Source organism: Schistocerca cancellata, chromosome 1 (assembly GCF_023864275.1).
Source record: "Schistocerca cancellata isolate TAMUIC-IGC-003103 chromosome 1, iqSchCanc2.1, whole genome shotgun sequence".
In the NCBI taxonomy this organism is placed as follows: domain Eukaryota; kingdom Metazoa; phylum Arthropoda; class Insecta; order Orthoptera; family Acrididae; genus Schistocerca; species Schistocerca cancellata.
Genome location: NC_064626.1, coordinates 819,186,980 through 819,212,193, shown reverse-complemented (window position 1 = coordinate 819,212,193; position 25,214 = coordinate 819,186,980). Strand labels below are relative to the sequence as shown.

At 42.0% G+C, this 25,214-nt stretch overlaps 1 protein-coding gene across 1 annotated transcript in view; it reads left to right on the top strand.

Annotated features, from left to right (window-relative positions):
- Window positions 1-25,214, top strand: part of LOC126188302 (uncharacterized) — a 270,067-nt gene that overhangs the window by 202,708 nt on the left and 42,145 nt on the right. Inside the window, exons 7-8 of the mRNA XM_049929898.1 lie at window positions 8,370-8,557; window positions 13,269-13,523. Coding sequence (XP_049785855.1) covers window positions 8,370-8,557; window positions 13,269-13,523 — 443 coding nt within the window. The remainder of the gene's footprint in view (window positions 1-8,369; window positions 8,558-13,268; window positions 13,524-25,214) is intronic.

The window sequence follows — 25,214 nt, the reverse complement described above, 5'->3', positions numbered from 1 at the left end:
ACAATTATTTACAAACTTTGTTTCCCCCTGGGTGGGGGGTCCACAATGTTGTTGTTGTTACAAAGTCATTATGGAGAACAGAGAACACACATAATTGTAAGGGTAAAGCCCTGCATATTCATTAATGGTGTTTCAGCAAATATTTGGTGGCCCTATATGTCTGTTCAGGGACAACTATGCATTTTTTGACACTTCATGCATGAAGAAACATTTAACTTTGTATTTGGGTTGCTGTGTCACTGCACAATTCCAATGGCATCATCTTGCCTTTTTCATTTTTTTCTTTCACATTTAAAAAGTGATTGGAGCAGTATTGTGAATGTACTGCTGCATTTCAGTTGCATCAGAAAATTGCAAAGTCCATCAGCAGTCAGAAAATGTGATTTACTCATCATGAAACAAAATCCCATGTTCTTCTGTGCATTTATATGAAAGTAGCATTGTTTGGGTCACAATACTTAGTGAAATAGATCTTTGCTAGTAGCCTCTTGCTTATCAGTCATTTGTCACCCTGTTGACATTAAGTTTCTTTCCTTACATTTACTATTGTGGCTGAATAGCCTTTATTTTTAGAGACATGTGACATTTCACATGCACATTCTGAAATTTGCCATGTGACATTTACTTTTTCTGCCTCCAGTCGCACTCAGTAAAACTATTAGTCACACATTTCTTGCTACCACCATATGTTTGATAATGACCAAAGAGTAATTCCTTTTCCAAGTCAGACTTATTTTGTCGCTCTGGAAGGAGTCCTCATGCATAGTTATTTGCTTCGTTTGTATTTTGATGGGGAGGAAACAGTTAGCTGCTGTTTGTCCCATGTCTCACCTTAATAGCAAAATTATTCCTTTGTATGGTAGGAGGAAGCAGTGAGAGCTATCAAAAACATGCATGTAATCAATTACAGCTAGATGGTTTGGTGCCTTAGGTATGGGGATATTCAGACTGTCAGAAGTGTCCCCATGTGTTGTGTGTAAATGATGATAAGCTCTGACAACAGTAGATGTTTCTGTGTGACAGCTAGTCTTTTCCATAGTGCTCAGACCTTGGAAGGTAACACAGTATTTATCCTTGTTTCACATCCTTCATTAATAATCCACGGTGTGTATGCATCTTTAGAAATATCTGTTTGTGGGGGCAGGGTGGTGAGAGCAGAGTACAAATGCAGCATACCCATCATGTACGTCTATCACTTCAACGTCACGCAGTTTTACGACAAAATTAAACCCCCTTCTGGACATTTCACTAGCAGTGTCTGTGACATATTGATTCTCTTATCTGTATAGAACTTGCAGAATGTCTCTGGTTTCATTTCAGGCAGAAAGTTCAGGCTCTACAAGAGTTATTTGTGCTCCTCTGTTGGCTGTACCTGATCTTGGAGAAATCATATTACTGTACCTCATTTGTAAATAGCTCATGTGAAATAGCAGGAAGCTCATATTTTTAAAAACTTTGTCTTTGGTTACTGATTTATATGAGTTCATAAAATGTAATATCCTTCACTGAAAGAAAGCTTTTTCAATAGTCTGCTTTTAATTGTTTGAATCTTTTTTCTTGAACAAATGCTTGCTTCAAAAATTTACGCTTAAATCTATGTTTGTACTCTACAGGTTACAGGATCCAGTGTAATTCAAGAGTGCTGCATAGGAAGAACAAATATAATTACATCTCTGGAATAGTCCTTATGAAGTTTTTTGTTCAGGATCATACTACTGTGGTACATTGGAAACAATGAAAATGTTTGAATAGTACAGAAAACAAATACAATGTACATAAAATTGGTTACACATCAGAAACCATTCATAGCAGGATACATGCCCATATGTAACTTTTTGTGTAGAATCACTGAATCTATCACCCTCAAAGCAGTGTGTGTGTGTGTGTGTGTGTGTGTGTGTGTGTGTGTGAGTGAGTGAGTGAGTGAGTGCACGTGTAAATTTACATTAAGCACATCTCTGATACGCAACAATTTAAGTGTAGTTTGTATCATTGGTGTTGGATTGAGTACCCCTACACTAACTAACCCCCTCGGCAGGCCCGGGGGTTCGTATGAGGTAGTCCTGCCTGTCGTAAGAGGCAACTAAAAGGAGCCTCACACCGTTCGGCCTTTATGTGATGGGCTGTTAACTCCCCACGTGTGCCAAGGAACAGAAACCAGTCACTCTGGGGCATCAGTACTCCCGGCAATGGCCATCCTGCATGGTGGCCTTTGCTGCAGCTGGGTGGCGTCTGTGGGGAGGGCGCCAGGTTGGAGTGGGCGTCATCAGAGAGGATGACATGCCATGAAGCATAGTATGTCTTCTATTGCTGGTGGCTGACTGCCAGCAGTCTCTAAGCGGGCAAAGAAATGCTAAGAAATATAACCCTAAATCGTTCCCCTCCCTGGCCACACCATGGGAGGAATGCCAGGCTAAGGATGGAAGTGAAGCTTATTCACCCTGGTATGTACGAGAGTTGATGGGAAATCTTTCATGTCCATGAAACCTCAGTTTTTTTGGAGCATTTTTAGGACAAGTTTGGGGAGTTTGAGGGCTTGTCCAAAATGCACTTTGGTCAGTCTATTCCCAGGTTTCTGCTAGTGGGAAAGATGACACCTGCCAATGGCTGAAGAGACAAAAAGCAGTTGGTCGTAGGGCTGGGCTTCACACTCTTTCTCAGTCGCAGAGTCTGAATCACTGAAGTCCTCCGAGCCAGGGAAACCCAAAGAGCAAAGCGAAGAGAACTCCTAAAAGAAGCTCCCCAAGACCAAAGGAGTTGCAGTGGCACTCATACTACCACTGCCTATAAGCTCTGCATCTGCAGATGAGGGGGAGATTCTGGCATCTGCTGAGAACCTAGATCTCACTGGACCCTCAGATACAATGGATATAGACTGCTCAGGCAAAAGATTGATGACAACAGGTGACCCTGGGTCCAGGAAACCTCATTCCCAGCAGTGCAGTCCCCTGTCCCCCGCGGCTATAAGGGATATTACAGGAACCGTAGTGACTATAATAGAGTGTCAGTTGGAGCTCACGTCTATGTCCTGAACTCAGTCTGTATTGAACCTGTGCCCCTTCAAACCCCTCTTGAAGCTGTGCTTGTCAGAAAAAGGAAGACATTGGAAATAACTGTCTGCAATGTATATCTTTGTCCAGATGATGCACTATCTCTGAATGTATTAACTGCACTGATTGATCAACTCCGTAAACCTTTTCTACTTTTGGGAGATTGTAACGCCCATAACCCCTTGTGGGGTGGCACCGTGCTTACTGGCAGAAGCAGAGATATCAAAACTTGACTGTCTCAGTTCGACCTCTGCCTCTTAAATACTGAGGCCGCCATACATTTAATGTGGCTCATGCTAGTTATCCGGCCATTCATTTATCAATTTGCAGCCCATGACTTCTCCCCCTGGAAAGCACACGACGACCTGTGTGGTAGTGATCACTTCCCCATCTTCATGTCACTGCCCTGGCGTCGGGCCCATGGTTGCCTGCCCAGATGGGCTTTAAACAAGGTGGACTGGGAAACTTTCACCTCTGCTGTCACTGTTGAATCTTCCCCACAAGGTAATAAAGATGTGGTGGTTGAGCAGGTAACTACAAAAATCGTTTCTGCAGTGGAAATGGCGATCCCTCATTCTTTAGGGTGCCCCCATCGAAAGGCAGCCCCTTGGTGGTCGCCAGAAATCGCTGGAGCAATTAAGGAGCGTCAGTGAGCTCTACAGCGGCATAAGTGGCACCCTTCCCTGGAGCACCTCATAGCCTTTATACAGCTCCATGCCCGCATTCACCAACTTAAAAAACGACGTAAACGGGAGTGTTGGGAGAGGTTTGTCTCGACCATTGGGAGCCTCGTGTCACTTTCCCAAGTCTGGACTAGGATCAAATGACTTGTTGGGTACCAGACCCCAACAAGTGTACCCAGTGTTAACATAAATGGCGTGTTATCTACCGACGCAAATGCAATTGCCGAGCACTTTGCTGAGCACTATGCTCGAGCCTCTGCATCAGAGAAGCACCCCCCAGCCTTTCGCACTCTCAGACGGTGGCTGGAAGGGAAAGACCTCTCGTTCACTATGCGCCACAGTGAATCCTATAATGCCCCATTTACCAAGTGGGAGCTCTTCAGTGCCTTTGCACATTGCCCCGACACAGCTCCTGGGCCAGATCGGATCCACAGTCAGATGATTAAACATCTCTCATCTGACTACAAGCGACATCTCCTTGTCATCTTCAACTGGATCTGATGCTACGGCGTCTTTCCATCGCAGTGGTGGAAGAGCATAATCATTTCGGTGGTCAAACCCAGTAAAAACCCGCGTGATATGGATAGCTACCGCCCCATCAGCCTCCCCAACGTTCTTTGTAAGCTGCTGGAACATATGGTGTGTTGGTGATTGGGTTGGGTCCTGGAGTTATGTGGCCTACTGGCTCCATGTCAGGGCGGTTCTGCCTGGGTTGCTCTACCACTGATAACCTTGTGTCCTTCGAGTCTGCCATCCGAACAGCCTTTTCCAGATGCCAACATAAGATTGCCGTCGTTTTTGATTTACGAAAATCATATTACACAACCTGGCGACATCATACCCTTGCCACATTATACGAGCAGAGATTCTGGTGCCCACTCCCATTTTTTACCCAAAATTTCCTGTTGCTTCGTACTTTCCATGTCCAGTTTGGTGCCTCTCGTAGTTCCCCCCAATATCCTGGAGAATGGGGTCCCCCAGGTCTCTGTATTGAGTGTATCTCTATTTTTAGTGGTTATTAACGGTCTAGCAGCAGCTGTAGGGCCTTCCGTCTCACCTTCTCTGTGTGCAGATGACTTCTGGTTTTCGTACTGCTCCACCAGTACTGGTGTTGCTGAGCAGCGCCTACAGGGAGCCATCCATAAGGCGCAGTCATGGGCTCCAGCCCACGATTTCCAGTTTTCGGTCGCAAAGTCTTGTGTTATGCACTTCTGTTGGTGTCGTACCGTTCATCTAGAACGAGAACTTTACCTTAATGACGATCCATTCACTGTAGTGGAGACATATCAATTCTTAGGAGTGATTAACTTGGTTTCCTCATCTTCATCAGCTTGAGCAGAAGTGCTGGCAGCACCTCAATGCCCTCTGCTGCCTGAGCAACACCAACTGGGGTGCAGATCGCTCTACGCTGCTGCAGCTCTACAGAGCCCTTGTTCAATCCCGCCTTGACTATGGGAGTTTGGTTTATGGTTCGTCGGCACCCTCAGCATTGCATTTACTCGACCCAGTGCACCATTGTGGCATTCACCTAGCCACAGGAGCTTTTAGGACGAGTCCAGTGCCCAGTGTCATGGCACAGGCTGGAGTCCCTCCATTGCAGGTCAGACGTGCGCAACTGCTTGTCAGTTACGTTGCACACGTTCGTAGTTCTCCTGTGCATCCGAATTACCATCTCCTTTTCCCACCCACGGCGGTTTATCTTCTGCATCGGCGCCCCAGGTCAGGCTTACAATTGCAGTTCATGTCCGATCCCTTCTTTCCGAGCTGGTGTCCTTGCCTTTACCAGCAATATTTCAGATCCATTCACGTAAACTCCATGGTGTACACCTAGGCCGCAGCTTCACCTGGACCTTAGGACTCAGTTAACCTGCGGCTCTCCGCTACCACTTCCTCTCGATTCTTGACATGTACTGAGGCCACGAAGTGGTTTACACCGATGGCTCTATGGCGTATACTAACATCGGCTTTGCATATGTCCATGCAGGACATATCGAAGAGCATTCTTTGCCCGATGGCTGCAGTATTTGTATGCAGTGTCTGTATCTAGTGCTCTTGAGCACATCCATTCATGCTCTTGGGAGTCAGTTCTTCTGTGTACTGACCACTTGAGCAGCCTACAAGCTATTGACCAGTGCTACCCTCGTAATCCCCTGGTAGCGACCATCCAAGAGTCCATCTATGCCCTGGAACGGTCCAGTCGTTCAGTGGTGTCATGTCAGAATCCCAGGCAACGCACTTGCCACAGGCTGGCCAAACAGGCTATGTGGAAACCGCTTATGGATATTGGCTTTTCTGCAACTGACCTGCATTCAGTACTACGCTACAAGGGTTTGCGGCTTTGGGAGACAAAATGGCATAACCTCAGCACACACAACAAACTGCGTGCCATTAAGGAAACTACAAATGTGTGTAAGTCCTCCATGCGGGCCTCTCGCAGTGACTGCAGTTCTCTGCCAGCTCCGCATTGGCCACACTTGGGTGACACACGGCTACCTCCTGCACTGTGATGGCCCGGCCCATCTCAGTGTCGGTGCGGCGTCCGACTGATAGTGGCCCATGTCTTGGTGAGCTGACCTCCTTCGGCTGCCCTGCGACAGACTCTTCAGTTACCGAACTCATTGCCATTAATTTTAGCTGACAATGCCTCATCGGCTAATTTAGTTTTACTTTTTATACGTGACGGTGGGTTTTACCATTCTATATAAGTTTTAGTGCGTGTCCTTTGTCCCTTTGTGTTCTCCATTCTAATGCTTTTAGGGTGGATGTTTTAATGTGTCGCAGAGTGGCCGACTTTTCCTTTTTATTCTTGTGGTTGGACAGCCACAGTCATCAGCACTCTTGTTTTTACCCCTTCTACCTCTTTCTTGCTTCTCTCTGTGGGTTTTCTTCCATAGTAGTGTTGGCTGTCCTTCTGTTGTTCTTCTGGTGCTTCCTTTCTCCTGTTATTGTGCTGTACATCTTCTTCTTCTTCTTCTTCTTCTTCTTCTTCTTCTTCCCCTTGTGTAATTATTTTACTGGGAACAAGGGACTGATGACCTCACAGTTTGGTCCCCCCCCCCCTTAAATCAACCAACCGTCTAAATAAACCAGTGGCAGTATGGATAGTGTTCACATATATTTTTTCTATCCTGATGACGTGCAGTACTCATCAGTGGCTGTAATGCTTTTGTATGGTACTTTGAATGAATTAATTTTCATAAGAATTCTTCCAGTGTATCCCAGTTCGGCTCCTGCCTTTCACTCAACTAGTTTTAAATGCTCATTCCACTTTAAACTGCTGTGGACAGATTTTAGTAGTTATTCAAAGCTTGTGAGTATTTTCAGTGATTGAGTCCCAATCATTTAATCAAACAATGAGTCCCCCACCTGTTTATGCAGAATGCATTAAAAAAATTTATTTTGAGTGCCAGTTGCCAATTAATGCATCAAATATCAATCCTCTGCAGGTTTGCATTTTTCTACAAGTTTTTGATGATGCATCAGCAACTGTACATACAAAATAATCATGCGGACCACCTCAAGGAGAAACTCTTATCCACCAAATCAAGTAAAAGATTAGGAACAATAATTGGCCTGTAACAGTTCCTTTTAATACCCTCAAAGCTTTTGTTAATGACATTAGGAAGTATAGCCCCTGGGGAGCTTTCAGTCCAATCTGAAAACTTATTTGATATACTTCAAGCTCTTAATTTTCTCACTAGACAAGAATATGGAATATCTTTCTTTGGGTAGGCACCACATTCTTCATGTAAAGTGAGTACATTCACTCACTATAGCATGGCTCTCTTATCTGAGAATCCAGTCTGTCGTGTCTCCAGTCTTACTGGATGTTTTAGTTCTGCAAAGTGTGTAGGGTGTCCTTGTCTTAACATTGTTGGAGGAAGTAGCTTAGCCTTCTGCACAAATTCTATTCTATGTCACCCACATATCATGGTACACTATCAGCATATTCTGGGGAATGAGCAAATTGCAGCTCATTCATCAACAGCAAAATACAAAGACAGCATGCTAATGTCAGACAACATAGAAAATTGAGGCCAGCAAGAGCTCAGCTAAAAGATGCAGGGTGTCAGTGACACCAGAATAATTGTCAACCTGATTAATAAAGAACTGGATCTCTCTACAGCCTTGGCCCTCTCCAGTAGGCTGCATTTTACTCCTCTTCCAAACAAAATTCTGAAACAGGGCATTATTAACAGTGTTGAAGAAGCAGTTCATGGTTTGCCAGCAGAAAAGATGGAGGAAATTAGATGGGATCATGCAGGATCATTGACAAATCCCAATTTCCAGGGGGCGGGATAACAGAATACCGAGCACCAACATTGCTAAGAGAGTATGAAAACACAGTAATTGTAGTTGTGTAACGTGACACATCCTCTGATTTTTGTGCCTTACATTAAAAACTTACAAAATAGGGAGGGGGTATATAGTAGTAACAAGAATGAATTGGACTGTGCGTATCAACTGGTTCAAATTGTTCTGTGGCCATTGTGCCTTCCAAGTTTCTGCTTTAATGTTCTCCGTGTTGTGTTCTGCAAGTTTAAGTTTTCTTATTTTAACCAAACCTGTATTAGATGTAATGATTTATTTGCATTGAATGAAAGGAAATGTTTTCACTGTACTTTCAACATTTCAGATCCTGTGATATATGGCCAAGATTTACCAAATGATCAGCAAATGTATAATTATGTTCAGTTGCTAACTAGAACTGGCAAACTAACATTTGGACCAGGACAACAACAAGAATGTTCAAGATATGGAAGACAGGGTATTTCATCATTAGATGCTATTTCAGCAAGTATATCTCCAACTGTAATTGACAAGGTAAGGAAGCACATGTATCATGTAGATTGCTGTTGCTGTCTTCAGTCTAGATGACACTTAACCTTCTGATAGCCATGTGTATGTGTCAGATACACAGTGACAATGTTTGTTACCTTTTCCGTGAAAGGGGGAGGGAGGAAAATCCCCCCTTTGTTCTAGGCTCCTCTTTCGATCCCACCCTACTTCAGTCCTGGTCACTGTTTGTTACTGTAAACAGGAAGCTAATAACTCATAGTTCATACCTGAGGAATACATATGGACTTTCATGTAAGTTTGTAACTTTTTATTTTCCAAGAAATATTGTTAAATTTTTAATGCTTATTAGTAATTAAAATAGTATACCAGATGAAGTTACATGTGTCTTGAATCAACAACGAAATTGTGTGTGTCAGATACACATGACCTTCAGTGCTTGCGTCATGTTATTTATTCAGTTTAGTTTCATATTTATTTCTTAGGTGCTATGGGGGATGAAGAGATATGTAATTCAAGCAGTCTTTTGGCTGTTGAAGCTATGGTAAATGGAGTTCTGCACAATACTAAGAATGAGAATGATCAGGACAACAGTTTTATAGAGCACAGTGGTACTGATGAAGAAGAGATTGTGATACAGAACTGAGTGCTGAGTTCAGCTCAGAAGACAATGAAGATGAGAGCACCCAATAGATATTTCAAGCTGTTCAAAGGAGAATTAAAAAGTACTCAAGGTTCTTTTCTGATGTATGTTGTTGCCATAAATTCATTTATAATCTGGAAAGGAAACACCAACAATAATCTCAGGAGAAGAAAATGTCTCGGAAATCTTTTGAACAAACTTGTGCAGGAGCACATAAAAAGGAGAAGTACTAAAGTAACATGAGAACTCCGTACAAAAGTTTTAAATTTGTCACACACAGAAGATGAGCACCAACTGCAACAAGGAAGAGCAGATCAGCCTCAGGAGCATCCGAATAAAAAATGTCAGCCATATTTAGTTAGTAAGAAAATGAGAATCACCTATTTCAAATGTGAAATATGTGGACAGTTTGTTTACAACATTCAATAAATGTTAGCAATGATTGTATTCGGAACTCTAAATAATCACCTTTTTCAAATGTGAGAGATACGGATGGTCTTTTTTGCTTACATCATTCAAGAAATGTTTGCATTGATGGTATTTCAGCTTCTAAATAAGTTTAGTATATTGTAAAAACCAAAATTTCAAGCATAATCTTTGGTAAATTCGACATTTGTGTACGGGAAGTATGTATCAGTACCTCGAGAAAAATGATCAAATGTGTGTGAAATCTTATGGGACTTAACTGCTAAGGTCATCAGTCCCTAAGCTTACACACTACTTAACCTAAATTATCCTAAGGAAAAACACACACACCCATGCCCGAGGGAGGGAGGACAGTTCATGACTGCAGTGCCTTAGACCGCTCAGCTAATCCTGCGCGGCATACCTCGAGAAGCTGTGGGAAGAAAATGTGTGTTATGTTTCACTACGTTATTTTTAAATAATTTTTTTACTTTGCTGTTATGATAAACATTTAACTTTTAAAAAGACATAAAGTTTATTAACAACAAGTAGTATCCGCGAGATACGTGCAGCTGCTCTTGTCCAACTACAAGGCATGCCTATCAGAAGGTCATTTGATCAGGCATGATCATTTTTAAAAAATGGTGTGTGTTGAGTGGGTGCTCCACACACTGCAAGGGGTTTTGCCTGTCTTCCACATCAGAATTTTTCACCTCCAGTCTGTCTTTAATCTTCCCTCCTCAAGGAATGGAAAGCTATTCATTATCCTTATGCAAATCCTGATGTTATCAGTCTTCCTTCAAGCAAGAGCTCCACTGCTTGGTCACGAATTGCACTAGCTTTGTTGCAAAGGGTCTCAACCAACTTTCCGAGATTGCTGCTTACAAAACTAAGCACAGTTATCTTATCTTTGAAGTGTTGTATGGCCTCCAGCGACTCTTCAAAAGATATGATGTCCATCACAGATCTTGTCAGCTGAAGCCTTCCATCTCCCTTCTCATACTGGCAACCCCACCGACATCACATAATCTCAAATTTTTACAAATCTAATTCCACTGGTCTCTCCATTGTAGCTAATTCCGGTGCCCCTGCAGGAAGACCCTCTGCCTTCATTGGCCAGTATTCTCCCTTCTATTATATGATAATTACTTCTGTTACTGCAGGACTCCTTATTTCTCACTGTAGATGCAATGACCATTTATGCTATCACTTCCTATGCTAAAGTCCTTGCTGAAGTGGGCCGTTACGTTTCTGAGCATCATCCTGGTTCCAAATCCATCACTCTTTCTTAATCCATCTGGCTAACCACTTTCTGATCTATAAAGCTATCTGCTTCAAAAGGCTAATTTACACACAAATCTGTGGAATTGCCATGGCTACCCACATGCCACTGTTCCCACTCTTCCAACATCCTCAACTTATAAAATCCCTCTAACGGAGCCTCAACATCTACTCCAAAATGGGACTAAAATGCTTCTTCCCTATTAAATGAGCCACCTTTTTAGATCTCTTCTTTGTCATATGGCTCCATAAACATTATTGTCCATATCAAATGCACCAACCACCAACAGTACCTCCGTTTTAAAAGCTGCCACCCATTTCATATCAAAAATTTTGGCTTCCTTAGGCAGCATCTGCAGTGGAAAGCAGGAGTTACCTAATTATGCAGGTAAACTTGTCAAAACTAGTCCTTGTCCCACTCACTTAATCTTACCCTCACCCTCTTCCTTCCTTCAGTTCCTCACCCCTTCTGTCCTGTCCAAAACATTGTACTCAACTTTCCTCTATCTCCCTCTGTCCCATCCTACTCCTGTGTTTTGTGATTGCATCTTTCTTTATTCTCGTCTTGCCAATGCCACTGAATGCAGCATTTCTTCCACTCTCCTGCGTACAAAAAAATTGTGACCCCCACCTTACCCAATAGAACTCAGCACATCCTGATTTGTCACACTCCTTCCCTCTTCACCCACTCATGCACACTTATCCAACACAGATTTGTGCATTAACTTACCCTAGTGATTGTGTGGGAAAGTGTGCTTTTATTATTATTATTATTATTATTATTATTATTTGGCTTGGGTTCATTGAACCATTCGGCTGTGTAGAGAAATCACAATGTAACTAGTTCGAAAATTGACTTTGCATCATTTTGCCATTTCCACATCTTGAATCTTGACATATTAACTATAGACAGTATAAAATATAAAAAAGAGAATGCAACAGAGATTGGGAAGCACACATTTAGAGATTAGAATGTTTATTTAACCAGTAGAAGGATCACCAAATTTCAGATATACACATAGTTTTGTGGAAAACAAAAAAGGGCTTTGTATATTTGAGGATCATTGTGACATAATAAAACAGGAGCATTTGTGGGAAGGGGCACCTTCAATTTCACAATGGTTTGCTGCAAGTGGTTTACGCATATTCAAGAAATGGCAGCAGTGGTTCTTTCTTCTGATAGTTGCAGAGTATCTGTGATGTCTCTGCAGTACAAGTGGGTAGGAGTTGAACCATGTTCAGTACAGGTTTGTACAAAGGTAGTTATCAGCTTCCTGCTCACCTAAAATTTTCAAAAGCAGGGGGTGCTTCTAATTTTTAATTGGGTGGCAGAAGGGTATTGATCCTTGTGGCAGATTGAGAGCCACCAATCCTCTGCCCATTCTTTATTGTCCACTTGAAGAACACCATTGTTTCTGGTCCTGTAATGAACATCTGTCTACTGTCCTTCAATTTAAAGTTGTGGATGCAGCAACTGGCTGAGCAAGAATGAGCAGGGGATGGATTCCTTTCAATCTACCATAAAGTTCAATACTATGCAGCTATTCAACCAGTAATTGGAAGCACCCCCACTTTTGTAAATTTCAAGAAAACAGGAAACTGATAATTACATTGGTACGAATGCACTTAAAAGACTGTATCTTAAAACTAGATACGTTTGTGTACTATTGTTCAATTTATGCCATGCATCACTCATTTCATATAGGTGGCTCCTTTCCCTCACATTTTTTATTGTTTCCATGCTGGAATTTCTGTTGTTATTGCACATATAACTGTTAGTGGTGGTGGCGGTGATTTTTTACTGCCACCAAAAAGTTTTATTTTGTGGAATGGAGAGGCATCTTCAGTGCAACTGCTTCAACTTTTGTGAGAGATTTTTTTTCTCCAATGTAGAAAAGAATATGCAGTTGGCCCAAAAATTGTCTAAACTACTATGCATTTCAAAATGATTAATCTCCCACTGAAAGGTCTTGCTTTTGGGCTACTGTGTCTCGAGCATTATGATGTTATACTCTGTGAAAACGTGCAAATGTCTTCCTTTGTATCACATGTCAACTTTTCTTAAAAAGAAATAGAGAGATGAATTCTGTTCATAATAACAAAGGATTCTGTGAACAGTTTCATTTCCATATTTGTTGCCATTTAATACAGTTTCTACTGATTGGCCATGATGTAAAATTGCAATGTGTAAAGTGAGATTTTAGATTTAACTTTGTGCCAGTTTGATGCTATCAGATATCATTAGTATATAAAATTGGTAGTAATGCTAGTGTAGCTATTGCACACTATTGATACATTTTTGTTTTAACTGTTCTTGTATGATATAATTTTCATTGCTCTTTAGTTCAATATTTCTATTGCTTGATGTATTTTCTTCAAATATGAGAGAGAGCACCTAATTCTTTGCAGATTAATCAGTATCCAGCCAGTAGCATATCTCAAATAGGAACAAATTATGCTGCTAAGGAAGAACCTGTTATAAGTAATGAAGGTAACTTGACACATCCAGATCATCAGGTCAATTTGCCACTACCAAAATTTAAAAAAGTTGTCCATAATGCTGCTCCTGACATTAAGGAAGCTACTGGACAAACACCTTCAGCATCATATTCTGCAATTGGTTTTCCAAGGAATCTGACAAGAGGAAATGGAAACAACCAACAGGTACAACATTTAACTGTTAACCTTTTCTTAAAGCCATGTTTGAATTAGCTGCTGCTGCTGAAAGGCTAACTACAGGAAAAACAGTGCAATTTTCACAGATATGTAGGAACGTTCGGCAGAAAGTATGTATGTGCCCCTCTTGATGACTCAGCACCTCGCTATTGTGTCAGTGGTCTCCTTTAGTCCTAAATATTTATGAAGTGTAATTAGAAACATTTTATAGTGACAGTTTGGACTTTTATTTTAATTGAAAGTGTGTAGGACATGTTTTGGGAAATAATTTGCATTCTTGATTGTGTTTATATTATATCGTGAAGAGTGCTATATTTAAGATGCAACATTTGTTTGATTGCTTATCAGGAAATACGTGCTACCTTACTAGTGATATTTTATTCTTCTGTAGTGACAAGGGAATTTGCAATAAGTTGGTTTTTGTGAAATATTTAAGTGAGCTGTTGCACAGAAAACTACACAGTATTAATTAGTTAAACAATTCTTCATTTTGTAAACTTGCATAAAACAAACCCTTGTTATTGTTGAAGTTTGGGATGCTCAGCAGCTATATTATGAATGTCCTGATTATTTACCTTGGCTGAGTGACCTTAAAAAAATGTATAAAACTTTCTTATTTAGTTGTTAAAACTAGATGACATATGATAAAATAATTTTTAATGTAAGACAAAAGCCATAAAATTGCGTAGTACTACATGCCCAAGTGTTATGATCTTGACACCCAGTTGTGGGCAAAATATTTATCAGATCCAAAGTCTGACACAGTAAACAGTCCATTGTAGGGGTGATGTCATGTACCTGGATATTTGTAGCCCACTGGCATTGCAGGGAATTGCACTGCTAGTGCCTGCACTAGAATCTCTCCATGCATACTAAAGAGTAGATGTCCATCCCCATTAGTGCATTGGAGCTCTGGGGAACACGCACCATGCCAGATGGCAGTTGCTGTGGTTGGGTGAACGGCTGGTTGGTGTCCATGGTGAGAGTTCCTGGCTGGAGTGGGTGACAGTAGGGGAGACTGTCTCCCATGAATCAACTTATAGTTAGCTTCTTCAGGTTGGAACACTCAATATGATGCTATTACAACACCAAAATGTTCACATCCTTGATTACGCCATGGGAGTAGGGACTGTGACATCAGTATTAACAATCCTACCCATCACAGTACCTAGTCTGTACTAGAGAGGACTGTGAGACCTTGCTAACTCCTGAAACTCAGTTCTCCTGAAACAGATCAAAGATAAGTTAGGAGACATGGCAGCATTGCGAAAGACAGGGAGTAGCTACTTCCTCATGAAGACAGCACAACCCCTCAGCCTTAGTTTTATGTGCTTCTTTGAGTGGCATTCCTGTTTCTTTTACTCCCCATAGTAAAACAAAAATAAGTGTCATTACCTTTTAGCAGGATTTGATGTACAGTTGAATGAAGAACTGTTTGCCAATCTGTAACAGCGAGAAGTGCAGTTTGGCCATTGTATCAGGAAGGAACCGAATAATAATAGAGTTGCCATGTGAACATTTATTCTAGTATTAAGGCAACCACACTTCCAGAAAAGGTGAAACACATGGTCTGCCAATGTTATGTCAAACTCTATGCACCACCCATGCAGTGCTTTACATATTTATGTTTTGATATATGTCATCTCATTGTCGTAATGAAACTGTCTGTGGCAGTTGTACATGTACTCAGCGTGACGGAATACTTTGTGTCAGCTGTCTGGACTGGCACACTTCCCCCTTGCTGATGTTTCCCATTAACAAAAAGGAACAGACAGTCCAAGAACATAATACTTCTGATCATTTATCATTCTCCGATGCTAACGGGACATATAAACTTCCTCACCCTGTTAAGTGATAATCAGTTTTGTGACTAATTGTTGCCCATGAAGACGAAATTAACCCTCATCATACTGAAACAGAAACTCCTCTGTCTGAAGTGGGTGTCACCATTTTATCGTCTTCTGTCATACCAACGTCAGGATCTGCAGTCCCCACTCCTTGACTGGAGAAGGATTGCTCTCCAGTGCCCCCCCCCAGTAGAGGGTCTGGGTAACCCTCCTCCCAAAACCGTGAGGACTTGCAGCCCAACACAGGCCAGCAGCTTCAGGAACTGCTGGCCACCAGTGGCAGAGAGCCACCCACTCATCTTCTGTTCCTGATCTTAAATTAGATAACTCTTCAGAAACCTTCAAAAGTTCAGAAGACAAGTTGATGAAGAAATCCAAGACAAAGGTTATTCTGATAGGCCAGCACAACCTATATATTCATAGTGATCTGAAACTAATGTTCCTACACAATGTATGACTAAAAGTGGTGTGTGATTTGCTACACCAGTCTCTTCATCCCCTCCCCTTTTCCAAGTTACCTATGGTGACTATACAGAAGAATTGTAATGAGTGCAACTGCCACCCCTGTGACAACTACTGCCATTCTATTCTGCAGTCTGCATCGGCCTCAAGAAGCCCAGCTTTCGTGTAATGACTATCCTAGTTCAGTTTCTGTCGCATTTACTGTAGGAACCATGTTAATCACGAGAGGCCATCTGGAGGGTCTACATGTTCGTTCGTAGAAATCGCTGTAGTGAATGGGTGCCCCTCCAAATGCTGGTGGAGGTGGTATCTGTGTCTTTGACCAACCATTGGTACCATTATTTGCAATTTTACTGGCCACCAGACAGGGAAATATGGAACCGTGAATTGATTAATCTGATACAACTATTTCTCCCTACCCTTCCTCATCTTTCGGAATTTAAAATGTGCATTACCCCCTATGGGGGCAGTTACACCATTCTAGGGGTCTCCTCATTGAATAGTTGTTTGCTGATTTTGAATTGTGTTACCTTAGTAATGTATCAACTACACAATTTAGTGTAGCATATGGCTCATTCCCTACACTTTCACAATGCAGTCACGTTATTACAATGGGTAGTACAGAATTATATCTGTGGCAACTGGCCTGTGAGCATTTTGGAGTGTAAACTGGCAGATGTACACTTCAAACACCACTTTTGCCATTTTTCCATCTGGACCTACTGATATTGTTCTTTATACGTAACAACTGCAATCACCAGTGCCTTTGATCCTGTTCTCCAAGGGCACTCGTCACATACAACCAGGTCCATGGTTGACTGAGGGCGTTGTGTGGCTGCCAGCAAACTATTCAGTGATTCAAAAACATCCCTTAATAATCTCTCATAATCTTCAAACAGCTGTGCACAAGGGCCCATTTTTTGATTAACACATCACAAGAAAGAGTGCTGCAGATGAAAATCTCCCCCTGGATATACACACCATCCTCTGCCAAACCCAAAACAGATGATTTTTCCTTGCTGTCAGCTCATATAGTGATATTTCTGTTGATCCATCTGGCCTCTGCAAACATTTTTCAAACCATTTTGCAGTGACATCAGTGACTGCCTCCTACCTCCACCCACCTTTCATGCTCATAAACAAAGGACGGAAAACACCTTCTTGCCCTCTACTCTACACTGTTTAAAGCCAGATAACAAACCAAATTTTGAGGCAAAGCCTGACAGAATACATATTGCAGAAGACGTACGCATATAATAAGGAAAAAAATTTAAGCGACTGAGTAGTAAATTACAAAGAATGTCATGAAATGGGGTAAATAATTTCACAACTGTTTGTGACATGCATAACTCAGAAAAGGTCATAATTGTTTTAGTGTGTATATATCATAATGAAATCCAGCCTCCCTAAAAGCCCACCACATTCTACATGGAAATGACACCGTCTTTGAGAGTCTTCAAGCGTCTCAGCAGCTGTAAGATATGCCTGATGCTCAGCAGCTAAACTGCAATGGGCTTTTATGGAAATATGGATTAAATACTTAAAGGATTGTATAGGCATTGTATTCATTATGTTAAATCATACTATGTAAGACATTAAACAATAAAAAAAAATTTCACAAATACAATACTGTTCAAAAGTCAAAGAGTAAATAGCTTTTTCTAAGAGTAATTATTGGTCCACATTTTGCATTATATTCTTCAAATCAATAAATATTGTGTCCTATACACTTTTAAAAGTAGCCTGTGTGTTAATTCAGGGTATAAGCTAATTTCAAATTTCTTCCAAATCTGTCAAGCGATTTCTGCTGGAAGGAGTAATAAACATACTCGAACACAAACTTTCTCATAATATATAAGGGAGTATTATTGTTCCTAAAGAAGGAATGCAGATGTTTAAGGAGAAAGAGAAAATTGATTTTGCTATTAAGTATGGGACAATAATGTAGCAAACAATGGAAAATCTAGGATGGAATGTAACAATACCAGAGAAGGAAAGTTGCTACTCACCATATAGCGGAGATGCTGAGACGCGATAGGCACAACAAAAAGATTCACACAATTATACCTTTCGGCCATTAAGGCCTTTGTCAGCAGTAGACACAAATACACACACACTCGTGCAAACGCAACTTGCACACATGTCTACAGTCTCAGAGAACTGAAACCACACTGCGAGCAGCAGCACTAGTGCATGATGCGAGTGGCTACTGGGTGGGGGTAAGGAGGAGGCTGGGGCGCGGAGGGGGAGGGATAGTATGGTGGGAGTGGCAGACAGTGAAGTGTTGCAGTTTAGACGGGGCGCAGGAGAGAAGGTGAAGAGGGGGGAGGGGGTAAGTAGCAGAAAGGAGAGAAATTAAAAGACTTGATGTGGCTGTGAAATGACAGCTGTGTAGTGCTGGAATGGGAACAGGGAGGGGGCTGGATGGGTGAGGACAGTGACTAACAAAGGTTTAGGCCAGGAGGGTTACGGGAACATAGGATGTATTGCAGGGAAAGTTCTCACCTGCGCAATTCAGAAAAGCTGGTGGTTGTGGGAATGATCCATATGGCACAGGCTGTGAAGCAGTCATTGAGATGAAGGAAGTCTTGTTTGGCAGCATGTTCAGCAACAGGGGGGGTCCACTTGGTTTTTTTTTTTTTTTTTTTTTTTTTTTTTTTTTTTTTTTTTTTTTTTTTTTTTTTTTTTTCCTCCCCAGTTTGTCGGTGGCCATTCATGCGGACAGGCAGCTTGTTGGTTTTCATGCCTACATAGAATGCAGCACAGTGGTTGCAACTTAGCTTGTAAATCACATGACGGGTTTCACAGGTAGCCCTGCCTTTGATGGGCTAGGTGATGTTAGTGACCGGACTGGAGTAGGTGGTGGTAGGAGGATATATGGGACAGGTCTTGTATCTAGGTCTATTACAGGGATATGAGCCATGAGGTAAGGGATTGAGAGCAGGGGTTGTGTAAGGATGGACGAACTATATTGTGTAGGTTCGGTGGACGGTGGAATACCATGGTAGGAGTGGGAAGGATAGTGGCCAGGACATTCCTCATTTCAGGGCACTATGAGAGGTAATCTAAACCCTGGCGGAGAATGTAATTCAGTTGCTCCAGTCCCGGATGGTACTGAGTTACAAGGGGAATGCTCTTCTGTGGCTGGACTTCGGGAGGTGGCGGGAGACTGGAAAGATAAGGCACGGGAGATTTGTTTTTGTACAAAGCTGGGAGGATAATTATGGTCAGTGAAGGCTTCAGTGAGACTCTTGGAATATTTTGAGAGGGACTGCACGTCACTGCAGATGCGACGACCACGGGTGGCTAGTCTGTATGGAAGGGACTTCTTGGTATGGAACGGGTGGCAGTTGTCAAACTGGAGGTATTGCTGATGGTTAGTAGTTGATGGACGGAGGTACTAATGCAGCCATCTTTGAGGTGGAGGTCAACATCTAGGAAGGTGGCTTGTTGGTTTGAGTGGGACAAGGTGAAGCAAATGGGGTAGAAGTTGTTGAGGTTCTAGAGGAATGTGGATAGGGTGCCGTCAGCCTCGATCCAAATAACAAAGGTGGCTTCAATGAATCTAAGCCATGTTTAGGATTGTAAGTGTTTAGGAAGGATTCCTCTAGATGGCCCATGAATAGGTTGACATGGGATGGTGCCATGTGGGTGCCCATAGCCATACCTTGGACTTGTTTGTGGTAATGCCTTCAAAGGAGAACTAATTGTGGGTGAGGATGTAGTTGGGCGACTAGGAAGAATGTTGTTAATTTGGAATCGTGTCGGGCCTTGGGAAAGGTAGTGTTCAATAGCAGTAAGGCCATGGGCATCAGGGATGTTAGTGTACAGGGAGATGGCATCAATAGTGACAAGCAGGGCACTGTGTGGTAAAGGGTCAGGAACTGTGGAGAGTCGGTCGAGGAAATGGTTGGTATCTTTTATATAGGAGGATATGTTCCGGGTAATAGGTTGAAGGTGTTGGTCTATGAGAGCAGAGATTCTCTTAGTGGGGGCCCAGTAACCAGCCACAATGGGGCGTCCTAGGTGGTTGGGTTTATGGACTTATAGGAAGCATGTAGAAGGTGGGAGTGCGGGGAATGATAGGGGTAAGTAGAGAGATGGACTCTGGGGAGAGGTTCTGAGATGGGCCTAAGGATTTGAGTAGTGACCGGAGATGCTGCTGGATTACAGGAATGGGATCACTGTGGCATGGTTTGTAGGTGGGAGTCCTTCTGCCACGTAATCCTTGGGGTTCAAAACAGCGGTGGTGGAGCCTTTGTCTGCAGGTAGGATTATAAGGTTGGGATCAGTTTTTAGATGGTGGACTGCGGTCACAGCCTGTGCCATATGGATCCTTCCCACCAACACCAGCTTTTCTGAATTGCGCAGGTGGGAACTTTCCGTGCAATACATCCTACGTTCCCATAACCCTCCTGGCATCAACCTTCGTTAGTCACTGTCCTCACCCATCCAGCCCCCTCCCTGTTCCCTTTCTAGCACTACACAGCCGTCATTTCACCGCCACACCCAGTCTTTTAATTTCTTTTTATTCCTCTCCTTTCCGCTACTTAACCCCTCCCCCCTCTGCACCTTCTCTCCTGCGCCCCGTCTAAACTGCAACATTTCACTGTCTGCCACTTCCACCATACTATCCCTCCCCCTCCACGCTCCAGCCTCCTCCTTACCCCCACCCAGTTGCCACTCGCATCATGCACTGGTGCTGCTGCTCACAGTGTAGTTTCAGTTCTCTGAGACTGCAGACGTGTGCAAGCTCTGTGTGTGTGTGTGTGTGTGTGTGTGTGTGTACTGCCGACAAAGGCCTTAATGTCTGAAAGCTGTAATTGTGTGAATCTTTTTGTTGTGCCTATCGCGACTTGGCATCTCCGCTATATGGTGGACAATAATGTATGTTACTTATTAATCTAACTTGTGGAATGATTTTGTTTGTATGGTTTTTTAAAGTAATTGTGATGCGTGTGTGTAGGTCAAATGCATCAACTGGAATACCTGAATTTCTTTTGTTCTGTTTATCGCCAACTGAAATTCATCCTAAATAGATGAGAATGAGCCACCCCAGCTTGGTTCATACATGCTCCTTTTCTTTGGAGATGATCAATTTGTAGAGTGTCTTAACTGCAACCACAGAATAAAACATAAAAAAAATACACACCTTTGTATTGGACACTCTTGTTTAAAGGCAAATGGCTGACTGTGGGTGTATTGGAAAACTTTGTGCAAGATATGCAAAACAAAACATGAAAACAAATTTACCGGCAATATTGGGATGGTGTTAAAAAGATCCCACCTGAAATAGTGTGTTGATTTACTACTGTGGCTAAGGTGCAAGTCAAAAAAAAAAAAATCAGTTGGATAACATAGTATAAGGCTAAAGACCTAGCTTTATCAGGACAGTGCATATGTTGGTTGGTTGATTTGAGGGAGGGGACCAAATAAGCATATGTGTTTTCAAAGTGCTTTGGTGATGAGAAACTGAAGTGTTTCAAGTGTGAATTAATGGAACATTTACGCTGTTTGTCAGGGAGCATATACCGTATTTACTCGAATCTAAGCCGCACCTGAAAAATGAGATTCGAAATAAAGGGAAAAAAAAATTCCCAAATCTAAGCCGCACCTGAAATTTGATACTCGATATTCAAGGGGAGAGAAAAGTTTTAGGCCGCACCTCAAAATCGACACAAAGTTGGTCCTTTTCAATATGAGACACAATTTAGGTCGAATGAATGACGATACAGCTACAGTAGTTTGTTCGAGTCGTAAGCTTAGCAGTTAAGCTTTACCAGGTAGCCATTGCTATGCGTCAGGCGCTCCGTCCGTATTTACACGGATACTCTTCCTTTTTCACGTGCTTCGTCTGGTTTGAATCGATTGCTTATTTTGCTTTGATATGATAAGTGCCGTTTTCTGTGTTATAGGTGTTTACGTCAGTCACTCTAAGCTGAAAATGCATTACTATATTGTGTCATGCATTGTTTGTCGCATTCTGATCGTGCGTGTTTACGGCCTGTCGCTGCTCGCGGCATGGCTTGCTTTTGTGCGCGCTACCGCCGCCTACAATTAAAAAAAGAGAGGAATTGTCTCATTAGCGAAGCAATGGCAAGAGACTGCTATTTGTAGTTACTTACACTGCTGCTTTCTTTGATAATGATCAACAAGAACCAAATAATAGACTGCGTATGATAGAACATGTTCTGAACGAGAGTTTGGCGAAATTTTTTCTCCGTTTGAAAGTCTTTGCGGCCGCTTCTTTAGTACATCAAATTCTGCACAGAAATTAGTCATCTTCGATTTAAAAATCTAGTCAGTTGCCGTGCTTCATTTCTGACTGTATCACTATTAGGCATAAGAGTAATACGAATATAAACATGACACGATACGTATATTCTTCCGCGTTTGCTGTTGTCTCACTCTAGTTTCGTAGTTTATTAGGCAGACAGGATTTAAATGAGATAGAAACAAACATGAAAGAATACATGACAAAATGTTTATATTCGTATTATTCTTTTGGTGAAGAGAATACTGCATGTGATTCACATTTCATCTGGTTCCTATTAGCAACCATCTCTTCTCACAGGTAGGAAAAAATTCAGAACGTAGAGTTGGCCATATTGACAAAAATCCCAGTCTTGCCAGTCGGACTTTTGTAGTACATTGAAATTCTGCTACATTCGAAGATGAACAATACGGAATTTGTATTTACTTCGTTGGATAATGTATGAGAATGCAGTGGTCGAAACTCGGGCGGAGAAAAAAAGCTCGTCTTCCAATTTTTTTTTTTTTTTTTTTAATTTTATTTACTGACGCAGAGGTTTTGGCGCCAGTATTTATCTTTGTGCCTACAAAGGATGCCAGTGTAATGCTACATATATATGCGACGGCAGAAGTTAATTGTGGCGGCACCTACCAACATTTTTCAGAACTTCTGCTTGCTTTGCACTCGATTCTAAGCCGCAGGCGGTTTTTTGGATTACAAAAACCGGAAAAAAAGTGCGGCTTAGATTCGAGTAAATACGGTAATAGGTAGGTTAAAGAGGAAAGGAAGAACTAGGGTGGAATTCAAATGAGTAGCAAATCAATTTGTGCAAGTGTTATTGAAAAAGACGGTGTTAATTGCCGAAGTTATGTCAAGAATTATACTACACACACACACACACCTTAGGCAGGCTTTCAGCCAGTGGCTTTTTCTTCTGGCAATAGGGTTGAAAAGGAAGGAAGAAGGGAAAGGACTGGGGAGGTTTTGGAAAAGGGATAGATTTTGGAAAAGTCACCCAGAACCACAGTCAGGGGAGACTTACCGGACTGGATGAGAAGGAAAGACTGATTGTTGGGGGAGCCTTGGCATTCAAGGCAAACGTATTTGTTCAGGTGCAGACTCTTTACAGCAAAACACCACCATTGTCACCTCAGTCATCACTAGATGTTAATACCCCTCCAGCCTAGTTCAAAAGCAGATGTCCCTGGCAATCACATCACATCCTGGTACTGCTGATCCCTCCAAAAGACAACTTTGGAGCAATCCATTCTGTCTGAGATTTTGCTCACCACACCTACAATAGCTTTCCATCACCCTCTCAGTCTCCATAATATCCTTGTCAGACCCTGTGCTGCTCCTGCACCCATCTCCCACCCTATGGCTTCTTCCCTTGTGACTGCCTCCTCTGCAAGACTTGGGCTATGGACCATCCTACCACCACTTATACCAGCCCTGTAACTGGCAAAACATATACCATCAAAGGGAGAGCCACTTGTGAAACGACACATTATATACCAGCTGTTACATAAACAGTGTTTGCTCTTTTACATCAGCATCACCAAGTTATCAGTTAGAATGAATGGGCATAGAAAGAGGGTGTATACTGGCAACACACAATATCCTATTGCAGAGCATGCTCTACAACATGACAGTCAGACCTCGGTGCTTGTTTCACCACATGCCCCATCCGGCTTCCTCCCCAGACACGTTTCTCAGGACTGTGCAGGTGGGAACTAGCGCTACAGCGTTTCCTTGGTTCTCGCCACCTACCGTATTTACTCGAATCTAAGCCGCACTTTTTTTCCGATTTTTGAAATCCAAAAAACCGCCTGCGGCTTAGAATTGAGTGCAAAGTAAGCGGAAGTTCTGAAAAATGTTGGTAGGTGCCGCCACAACTAACTTCTGCCGTCGAATATATGTAGCGCTACACAGGCATGCTTTGCAGGCACAAAGATAAATACTGGTGCCGAAACCTCTGCGCCAGTAAATAAATTTAAAAAAAGGTGGAAGATGAGCTTTTTTTTTCTCTGCCCCGAGTTTCGACCACTGCATTTTCATACATTATCCAACGAAGCAAATACAAATTCCGTATTGTTCATCTTCGAATGTAGCAGTGTTTCGATGTAATACAAAAATCCGACTGGCAAGACTGTTCGGGATGTTTGTCAATATGGCCAACTCTACATTCTGAATTTTTTCCTACCTGTGAGAAGATATGGTTGCTAATAGTAACTTTTATGAATTATGAATCACATGCAGTATTCTCTTCACCATAAGAATAATACGAACATAAAAATTTTGCCATGTATTGTTTCGTGTTTGCTGCTATCTCATTTAAATCCTGTCTGCCTAATAAACTACGAACCTAGATGAGACAACAGCAAACGCGGAAGAATGTACATATCATGTCATGTTTATATTCATATGATTGTTATGCCTAAAAGTGATACAGTTAGAAATAAAACACGGCAATTGACTAGATTTTTAAATCTAAGATGACTCTAATTTCTGTGCAGTAAGTTATGTACTAAAGAGGCGTGTGCAAAGATTTTCAAACGGAGAAAAATTTTCGCTAAACTCTCGTTCAGAACATCTTCTATCATACGCAGTCTATTATTTGGTTCTTGTTGATCATTATCAAAGAAAGCAGCAGTGTAAGTAACAACAAATAGCAGTACAATGCATGACACAGTACAGTAATGCGTTTTCGTTTTAGAGTGACGTGAACACCTATAACAAAGAGAACGGCAGTTATCAGATGAAAGAAAAATAAGCAATCAATTCAAACCTGATGAAGCACGTGAAAAAGGAAGGGTACCGGTACCCGTATAAATATGGACGGAGCGCCTGACGCATGCCAATGGCTACCTGGTAAAGCTTAACTGCTAAACTTACGACTCGGACCACACTACTGTAGCTGTATCATCATTGATTCAACCTAAATTGTGTCTAATATTACAATGGACCAACTTTGTTTTGATTTGGAGGTGCGGCCTAAAACTATTCTCTACCCTTGAATTTCGAGTCTCAAATTTCAGGTGTGGCTTAGATTCGGGAATTGTTTTTTCCCCTTGATTTCGAGTCTCATTTTTCAGGTGCGGCTTAGACTCGAGTAAA